At 29.1% G+C, this 10,402-nt stretch overlaps 3 protein-coding genes across 4 annotated transcripts; 2 read left to right on the top strand and 1 right to left on the bottom strand.

Annotated features, from left to right (window-relative positions):
- Nucleotides 1-1,738: 1,738 nt before the first annotated feature.
- On the top strand, nt 1,739-3,371 carry LOC119683660 (sorting nexin-12-like). The gene is made up of 3 exons (XM_038097460.1): nt 1,739-2,284; nt 2,814-2,909; nt 2,988-3,371. The coding sequence occupies exons 1-3, from the start codon at nt 2,102-2,104 to the stop codon at nt 3,216-3,218; spliced, it is 510 nt and encodes a 169-aa protein (XP_037953388.1). The 5' UTR covers nt 1,739-2,101; the 3' UTR covers nt 3,219-3,371.
- Nucleotides 3,372-5,312: 1,941 nt separating this feature from the next.
- On the top strand, nt 5,313-10,381 carry LOC119676155 (CCR4-NOT transcription complex subunit 10-like). Its single transcript, XM_038087388.1, has 10 exons — nt 5,313-5,440; nt 5,498-5,663; nt 7,794-8,174; nt 8,232-8,338; nt 8,395-8,722; nt 8,798-8,898; nt 8,959-9,291; nt 9,348-9,649; nt 9,713-9,733; nt 10,356-10,381. The coding sequence occupies exons 1-10, from the start codon at nt 5,373-5,375 to the stop codon at nt 10,379-10,381; spliced, it is 1,833 nt and encodes a 610-aa protein (XP_037943316.1). The 5' UTR covers nt 5,313-5,372.
- On the bottom strand, nt 5,657-6,203 carry LOC119680536. Of its 2 annotated transcripts, none has more exons than XM_038093388.1 (2): nt 5,953-6,203; nt 5,657-5,908 (listed from the first exon to the last, which is right to left on the bottom strand). In XM_038093388.1, exons 1-2 carry the CDS (start codon nt 6,155-6,157, stop codon nt 5,901-5,903), a joined length of 213 nt encoding a protein of 70 aa, XP_037949316.1. In that variant the 5' UTR covers nt 6,158-6,203; the 3' UTR covers nt 5,657-5,900. The 2 variants fall into 2 exon arrangements, with proteins under 2 accessions (XP_037949316.1, XP_037949315.1); XM_038093387.1 differs by having other exon boundaries at nt 5,657-5,900; nt 5,953-6,194.
- Nucleotides 10,382-10,402: the final 21 nt, after the last annotated feature.

Raw genomic sequence — 10,402 nt, 5'->3', positions numbered from 1 at the left:
AGTAATTGGTGTTTAAACAAATTAAAAGAAGTCCTAATATCGGAAAAATTACTTATGGTAACAACACTCTGGACACTTCTAACAATTGAGTCAAAAATATTTCACCAAATTTAATTAAAGACTTTAATGGGCAATGGCTTAACAAAATCACATAATCATACAGACAATATAAGTTTCTGCCCATGTAAAGTACATTTTTACGTCCAAAACAGGTATAATCCCAATCAATACTGAATGCTGATGAAAATAACTTATTTTTTAATTGTTTTAAATTTTTTTTAATACTATCACTGTAATATAAATTACGAAGTTTAATGTATACTCTTCCATAACAAAGCATTAATATTTACTGATAATGCTATAATAAGAGTGGCATGTCGTCAATACTCATATGCTTAACAAAATCTTATAAACATCAGAGATGTTAACATTTAAAATAGATCATAAAAATATGATCGACATTTAACGGTTATTTCGATTTAACGGTTTTATTTTGATCCTTTACTCAGTCTACGACTGAGTAGAAGATTGCTTGGAAGATTGGGTCAACCGCAGGTAACATAGTTGTGTGTACTCAGAGGCCCACTCTGAGCGCAATAAAATAAATACCGATTGGGTGATTTTTTGTGGTGATACTTTTTGCACAGAATGTGAAGAGATTAAATTTTTAATTAATTCTAAAAAAAAGTAATTGTACATCATTTCGCGAACAAACAATAATCTAATAATCTAATAATGTAATTTTTACGTGTTTCAGTACTTTTCAATTAAGGGTCATATAATTTAATATATGTATGTGCTTTCAAATAAAACTAGAGTAACACAGATTCTTATTCCCACTGACTATATTGGTAAGAATTAAAAACCAAATTTTTTAAAATTTTACATTAAACCAGCTAGTATATATATTCAATTTTAGTCGTTTTTATGACTGTGGACTATTATATATGCTAGCGGGCTCTGCTGCCCTGCGGGTTTCGCTACCAACCCCCAACTAATTTATACAGACGTATTCATATTGAACAATATGTGCATACACATATGCTTTTAAATTTTCTAGAAGGGACATAAAATTTTGTTCCAATTTGAAGTTCCCAAAAAAATGTATTGTTTCTTCTAGAGAAAAATAATAAATTTTTTAATATTTATTTATAAATAACAATTCAGGTTTTCATAATAACGTTTCCAGCTGATTGCTCAACAATATATTAAAAAATGTAACAATGTAACAAAACCCGAAACGATAATGTAAAAACTAAGTGATAAGTTTAAGTGCCTTTTTATTTAAATTTGATTACAATTTTTCTATTGTATTGCTTAAGACAATAAAAATAGCATTATATATAATATATATGTTTCTATTCCTACTGACTACATTGTTAGGAATTAAAAAATCACGCTTTAAAATTGCGCTGACAGGACATGAGTTCGATTCCTGGTATTTGCCGTCTTAAAAAAATATTTACGAATAATACTGATAATGGGTATTTTTTAAAACTCGAAGCTGCAGTATGGTCTGCCAAAAATTCAGTTAATTAAAATAAATTATTATTATATATACTAGGGGGCTCTTATATGAAATGCGATTTTCTTTGCCAGATACATACTGGAATGGATTTATTTTGTACATGAGTTTCATTTCATAGCAATTTTCTATTGTGAATGTGTTGAAATATTAATCCATTCAAATATCTGCATACTTTGCTAAATATATTTCTAGAAAAACAACTAATAAAAAAGAAAATAATATTGCACCAAGTAGGCAAGAAGTGATGTCGGAACGCAAAGAAGAAAAAAAGTGGAAAAGCGATATTTGATTACTTGTTTCTTGTTTTAACAGTTAACGTAGAAAATTAAAGAAATTTCCTCATAAAAATCTGGCACTATTTAATTGAGAAGTTTTTAATTCCAATAATAAATTAGACAAATTTATATGTGAAAAATATTCTATACAATTTGGATACAAAATCTGGGCGTAAATGTTGAGTTAATTGTTGAAATTACTGGAAAAAAACAAAGAAATAGTTTCTGGATATTAAACGTGGACTTAATTGCGTGTAAAACTGAATAAAAATAATAAATATATTTGTATATATCTGAAATGATGGTGGAATCATCGGACGGAAGCACTACTGACGCAACTCGCCGACTAAATGCCAAAAAACAAACACTGGACGATGCTTACGCAGTGCCAGCAAACTTTCTCGAAATTGACGTGGTTAATCCGCTAACTACGATGGCTGCAGGAAAGAAACGTTACACCGACTATGAAGTCCGCATGAGGGTAAGTGTGTAGTAATTTTTCTATTAGAAACAAGTTTGCGATAAAAATAAAATGCATAGTTAATAGAAAAATGAGGGCGGTGAAGAGCTTCAATTGCATTAAAAATAAATAAATCTAATTAAAGATTATCGCCGTTTTTAAAATGAAATTGATTATAGGGCGTCGATGAGGCATAATATATTGATAAATTTTTGTTAGAACATTGACCGACGTGCCAAAACGGTTAGTCACATATTCTTTCTCGCACGTCTTGTATTGATAATTTTTTTACATTATTATTATTATTTTTTTTTATATTTTGTTTTAGTTTTTTTATTTTTATTTTTATTTTGCTTGCCTGCGGATGTGTTGCACTGATAATGCGCTTCAATGTCTCAAGCAACTTTGGAATGACATTCTTTCACTTTCTTAATGAGGTCAAACCTCATTAAGAAAATTGCTTATATATTGCTTTTTGGCAAACACTAAAAATTTAAAAACGTTTTAAATGTTAAAGATTAACTTTTTGACTATTGTTTTATTTTTGTAGACAAATTTACCGGTTTTTAAAGTCAAAGAATCCAGCGTACGACGACGTTATAGTGACTTTGAATGGCTCCGAAATGAATTGGAACGTGATAGTAAGGTGTGTGTGTGTATGCATATGAGACCAATTATTTTTAAAATTAAAAAATTAATCTTTATAATTTTGTCTGTTCTGCAGATTGTTGTACCACCATTGCCTGGCAAAGCCTGGAAACGACAAATGCCATTTCGAGGCGATGAAGGCATTTTCGATGAAAATTTCATAGAAGAGCGACGAAAAGGCCTCGAAGCGTTTATCAATAAAATTGCCGGACATCCGTTGGCGCAAAATGAACGATGCTTGCATATGTTTTTGCAGGAAAATGTTATTGATAAAAACTATGTCCCTGGAAAAATTCGCAATACATAAAAGATAACGAATGATTTCGCATGAGAATTTATGTAGAGGGTGTAAAGGGAGCGAGGATGTTGTTGCTCAGAAAGTGTATCAAAATTTAAGTTTTTTTTTTTAAATAGTGCTAGTTAAAATATATACAATATTAAACTCTTTTGAGATATTCTATTTTAATGTTTTTCGAATTCTAACTTATTTTGTTTAACATAGACATATATCAATAATATATTTGTTTAAAACGTTTATTTATCTTAAAATATGCAATTTTCTCTATTTTATAAGTAATAATCGATGTGCTATTTAAATTAATCTTTCTGATTGGAATTTCAATTGATTGAAAAAAACTTCAAATTAGTCTTTTTATCTGAATTAATCATTATATGTAATAGCAAGTGAACAAATATTATACATAGGTATTCGTATCGATCGAAATTATACTTTATTTGAAATCCAATAGTTAAACTTGTATAGTTCAATCGAAAAATATTTTGAAGTTAAATTATATTTAATATATACAAATGAAACGAGTGACTTTCATTTTTGGTAAAATATGAATTTCTGCAAAACTAGAATAGTTTGTTTGTTACAATTATTCAAAAAATATAATTAAAGATATTTGAAAATATGTATAAATATTTAAAAATATCTTCTATGTATTATAGAAAAGTGGTTCAATAGAAAAATTGACTATGATGATATGCATAAATGCGTCAGTTCTCATTGTGTGCGCTAACTGCAGCTCTATCCACCATGATGTTGCCCCATCTGTTTTCTTGCCCCAAAGCTCATATAAACTTCAATTCAATTTATCTTTGTACCTATCGCATAAAAGTGACTAGGTTTAAACACATTGATCTTGATTGAGTTCATATTAAATTTCCCTCAATGCGTTATGACTCGTAAATAATCCCAACCCACCTCACACTACCAATACCATCACATCCTAACCCATATACTCGTTTTGTGATTCTGTTCATGTTATTTTTATATATCCTTGTGGCCTACAATAACGACAACAATATTTAATATCTATAATGGCAAAGTAATCTATTTTCTCAAAGATAAGTCTTAAATAGCGAAGAAAACCACAAAAAAATTTTTTAATCAGTTTCTATCTAATCATATGACTGTTTTAGATATTGTCAAAAATACCTTAGTGATATTTGGAAATAAACAGTATACAGCAACGTTTAGAATAATAATTTAAAAACGAACCCTGACGAATTTTAAAAGCAGGTTTAGCTAAGTTGATTAAATGTTTTGTTATTGTATTGTTGTTCTGTACTGAAATCTACTATATTGCACAAAGCCAATGTTATAATTACTTTGTTTTATTCCAATTTGTCAATTGTGTTATGCTTTATTACGATTTTTTTCTATGTCAGTCATATATTTTAACATTATTAGATTTAAAATACAAACTACCAAACCGAGTGCAAACTTACTATATACTAATACTATATACTTCAAAATAGAATTTTCATCCGTTATAAATGAGTGTTTTTTTTTGATTTAAATACGATTGTTGTCCCAAGCGTTTATGGTTTATCCATGTAGTTGTCAAATTTTAAGATTAGCCCTAATATGTTCATTTGATCAACAAAATTAAAGCAAGAAGTGACAAATCGAGTACAAGTCTAGATTTCCCAATTAAAAATGTCATAAGCTTTGTTTTGCACAAAAAAATATCTTCTGGACATTGTAAAAAAAATCCTTTCACTCTCTATAATCAATATACCCTAGAAAACGCTACGAAATTTTTATGCAGCATAACTATAATAGTTTAACCATACCTTTTGTACCGATTTTAAAAATAATTAACTGCCAGCATCACATTTTATCCATACATGTAACAGGTGAATATTTATAAGTACATATACTCTATTAATATATTAATATATTCCTTTTCTTATATTTACTTTAAATTAAATATACATTGAAATAAAAATAATTTAAATAATATGTAAACACAACAAATAGTGTTTTTCCAATACAAGCGAAATAGCAGCGACAGAATCGCTTATAAATGTCACAATACTGTGACTTAAATCAAATAAGAAAATATTTTTTGACTCCTGGCAACTCTGAATAATTTAAAAACATCTGTTTTAAAAGCACCAAATTTATTGTTTGCAATTATATTTCTAAAGACAAAATTATTTCTTAAAAATGTTAGATGAAAACAATAGCACCCAAGAAAATGAATTATTTACACGTGCATATGTGGAATATAACAAGTAAATAATCTTATTTAAAAACAGACAATATATAACTAAATAAAATTTTCTTTTCAGTGAAAAGTACGATGAATCCTTGAACACGCTTAGAGAGCTCGAAAACATAAGTCCCAAACATAAAACGAAAATAAAACATAACTGTGCTGTGATCGCATTTTCAAAATCAAACTCAATTAATTTTCAAGAGTTATTAAAAACATTAAATGAATTATACGAGGAAGAGGTAATACACTTCAGTTATTCTACAAATGGAATCAGTTTTCTAATTTAGTTAATAATTGCGTTAAACGTTGTTCCATATGTTTCTTCCTTGGATCATTCGCTGACTGTTCTAATTGTTTTGTTAAGGTTCTTAAGTTTTCCATTGAAGTTTTAATGATTTCATCCTTTTTCCGAACATGTTCAGTAAAATTTTGGAAAATTTGCTTAGCTTGGCACAACATATCAACATTTCTCTCAACTATAATACTATATAATTAAATAAATTAATTTTGTTTAAAAAAGTAATTTACCATTGTTTCGTTCCTTTTCCATGCTTTGTTTTAAATCAGAACGAACTTTGTTGTGAATGTGTTGCGAACCACGTTGATATCTTTCACGTATTGAGTTCAATGGCTCCATCACACCCGATGACGTTCCGGATTGTACATTTTGCTGCTTATTATAATTTGGGTACGATCTAGTTGCTTGAGTACTGCATAGTCTGTTGTGGGGCATATTTACATATACTATACAGAATTAAAAGCCTTAATACTAATATTTATTATATATTTGACATTATTACTAACTTAAATAATTTTTTTTTTTTTTATTTGAATTGGTTAAAAGTCTTTTGACGTTAATATTAACAATTATGCTTAAACTATATATACATTAATATTGAGATGTGCATGCCATCCCCATATAAACAAAATTTTGACATTTAAAATACAAAGATATATTGATTCAACTTAATATACAGCAATTTGTTGTACCTTAAATGTACAATGTTGTGTTTTGATATCAAATGTACACAACTTTGTATAAAAAATAAATATAAAACTTATTTATAATAAAATAAAAACTGTAACTATTATGTTGAGGCTAGTTGAGCCAGTGCACTTGAGCACTTTTACTCTCTATTAACTGCGAGGTTTCTTTATAACCCCTTTTTAAGCTTTGACTGGATTATTGTTTATTTATTCATCAGACTAAGCAGTAATTGACCTCAGATCTGCATACCTCCCCTAGGAGCCTGTAACCATTCTGAGAATCGATAAAACGGTGTTGGTAAATACGTAGTTTCAGGGCTTTATCCTTTATGTGTAATACTGTATATTACATTTACATAACAACTCAAATAAATGCATATCTTGTGCATCATCGGTTTTCTACTTGATACAGAGAGTACTTATTTCAACTTATATATCTGTAATATCCATATAGTATTTTTGTATATATAAAAGCAAGATTTAATGATACCTCCCTTAATTTTTTTTTAGATGAAAATTCTTAGCCATTTGATTGCAATTTCAATTTTTTCAACGTCCTTTTATGTTGTTGAATTTTAACATAAACCGTTCCAACGCAGGAATTTGCTTGTATCGACGAATTTGACATCTAGACGTTCTTTGAACCATCGTTTCTAGACAAGTCTGCTGGCTTGGTTTTACCTACTAATTGAAAAACTTCCAGATTCTTCAGCTTCTTCCAGTTTCGCGCCCAAAGGAAGAAGTTAAGATACTGTTTGCAACTCCACTAATATACAATTCTTTATCTCTCTTTTATTGTAAACTACTAGTCATCTTATATATTTTCCAATAATGTTATTCATGGTTTCTACAGTGACCAGATCTATGTCAAGAAACCTTTTAACAACAATGTTATCCTTTTATTTTCATATTTTCAAGATATGGAAAGTAGTTATAGGGGTTAGATTCATATGAGTAGAATATTATTAATGTAAAATACAAAAATATATTAGTAAAGACTTTAAAGAATAGTGAGTAAATTTTAAACTCCAAAAGATATTGTCTAATGAATTAATTAAACGATTAATAGCAATGAATCAAGCAATGAATATGTGATGATATCCGAAAAAGTTTTATGGTCAGCACAGGAATTAACTTGATTATGAACCATTAGTGGTGTTCAAGATCTCAAATAACGATATCGATAACTTAGTAAAATAGTAAGCAAGACACATATCGAGTAAAGGTATTTTTTTAGCACTTTGCATAGATATTATACTACTCGTTTGTCTAGCTCGTTTTTTAAGATCGTGAATACCCCTAAAAATTATACCCCTATTTTTTCAATTTTATATTCCGCACAATGTTTATCATGTTTTTTTTGTTTTATACAAAATCCACAGATTGAAAATGCAAAGTTGAATTCATCAGGAGTTTGTTTCACTCCCATAGCGAATTATAATAAAGCAATTATATATTATAATCGTTCACTGCATCGGACCGGTATTAAGTATTTATTGCCTGTTGTGGAGAAGTTAGAATCTTTTGAAGAAAACTTTGCTCTACTTGTTAGTACGTTAATGTTAAGATTGCTACTTGCTTCTCAACAACTTAATAGAGCACAACATTTCCTAGCCTTACTACAAATCAAATTTCCACGGATCGCAGATTCATTACTACCTGATGAAAATTTTACTGATAAACAATTGTTAGAGGATTTCAAACTTTTGGCAATGCTCACAAACGTATTGAACCGCAGGACAGTTGCTATTCCGGATGATGGGGTAACTATTTCTTTTAAATACACTCATAATCGCTTTTTATACGACAGTGTGTTATAGTCATTAGAATTTTCAGCTTTGAAAGCACGACAATACTACATTATGAAGGATTTTCAAATGGCTGCAAAACAATTAAAAATCATCAACACTGAAAGCAATGAGAATAAGTAAGTTTTCTCCATTTTATCACTTAAGATGTTATTCAAGAAGTATTTTATTTCAGCACAGATACTGATATTTTGAAGACGTGTATTGCGAACAATATGGGCATAATACATTTGCGAGTGAGACACTACGCCATAGCAGCTAAGTTTTTTCAAAATGCCATTACTTTCGATAAACAAATAGCTTCCAATATGAGGAATATACCACTTTATGATATTAGTTCTGCCCGATCTTGTGAAATATTATATAATCTTGGTATTTCCATGCTGCATTTACGACGGCCAAAAGAAGCATTCCAGTGTTTTTTGGTGCCGTTGAAATTTTATCACAGTAATCCAAGATTTTGGACGCGTATGGCAGAAGCATGTATCATGGAACATGAAATGGTAAATAATTTTAACCACAAACAGCATACAGCATACAAACAGCATTTATTTTTGGGTGTCCAAATTATATTTCAGAAACTTCTACTTGAAGATAAAAAACCGATGGTCTCTTCGGTTGTTAATATTGGTTCGAGAAGAAAATATATTTTAAAACCAACACCTCGCACAATGTATCCGTGAGTAAAATCAAGCTTGTATTTTTTCAGTACTGATAATTCTAATTTGGTGAATTTTAGTCCAAGTACTCAGTGTGCCGTATTACCAGAACCTACCATGGAATTCGCCATACTTTGTTTACGCAATGCTCTAACGTTAACGAAATTTTATAAGTCCAGTTTCAGTGAACAAAATGAAGAGGGTGGCGGTACAGAAAATCAAAACTGGAAAGAAATCATTGATAATAATTTTTGTACACCATCAGCACCTATATCAAAAGATGCTTTGGACAGAATGTTGTCAGCAATTTATACTGCTTATAGTTATGTTTCGATACGGCTTGGTGATTACGTTACTGCCTTGGAAATGGCAAGGGAGTGCTCTAAGTCCGAAAAATTATCGGATGCCCATAAGTAACAAGTTGTTTTAAATAATTTTTTCGTTATAAATTAAATTCTTTGTCTCTCAGAATGTTAGTGAAATTATACTCTGGGCAGGCACTGATAATGATGGATAAAATTGGAGAAGCTCGCAGTTACTTGGATCCACAATTTGTAAATGGGTTGAATGCATTTGATTTTGAAACAAAAGATTGGCAAGTTAAGTCATTGGAAGCGGCACAAAATGTTGTTCGCTACAATTTGGCAGTTGCATTCGCACTTCAAGGTGACTTCGATGGTACCTCAAGACTACTAAACACTTGTACGCATCCGGTAGTGATCGCTAAAACGATGGCACTTAAAATTTATGTAGATATTAAAACAGGAAAATGTATGTATTAGAAAAGTAACTTTTAATACATTTTTATTAATAATTTGTATTTTTTGGTTTCAGATTGTAAATTTGAAAAAAGTTCTTGAATAACATACATAAATATAAATGTAAATTTTTAGTTACGATACTACATGTTTGTTTTTAAATCATTCATGTTATATGAGATCTAATTAATGGATTTAATTTCAACTAATTTTTGCTTTCTTTACTCCTGTAATTTTGAATCAATCAGACGTATTTATTTTCTCTGTTTATACATATAATTTGGACGCACTATACTTGTAAATTTGGTCATAATATATTATTTTTGGCTGCAACAAATTAACAAATTAATTCTTAAAACTGTTGTTCCGATAAAAAACAAAAATAAAGTTTTTTTCACTTTTAACAACGTCAATTTAATAAATTAATTTTTATACTACTTTAATATATCTTGTATAATAAATCATAAAATCCGGTCTAACTAAATTTGTCTAGATTAAAAGTGCTAATTTCTAAAATAAGCAAAATGAAAGAAATAAATTGTTTTGTCATCCTAACCGAGTCTCTTTTAATTAATAATGCAATTAATCAATGTTTTTAAATTTAGTTCTGTGTGGTATTTAAAAATGTAGATATGGACTCCGCACTACCATGTTATTCATTCCTGATTCCTATAGGTGAATTTAAATCAAAAATCTTAATAAAACAAAAATATCTTAAGATAAGTTATCATTATGGAATGTATAAAGCTGGCAGTCTTTGCCAGAT

The sequence above is a fragment of the Teleopsis dalmanni genome, chromosome 2 (assembly GCF_002237135.1).
Source record: "Teleopsis dalmanni isolate 2A chromosome 2, ASM223713v2, whole genome shotgun sequence".
Lineage (NCBI taxonomy): Eukaryota > Metazoa > Arthropoda > Insecta > Diptera > Diopsidae > Teleopsis > Teleopsis dalmanni.
Note: the sequence above shows the minus strand (reverse complement) of the source record. Positions and strands in the feature narration are given on the sequence as shown.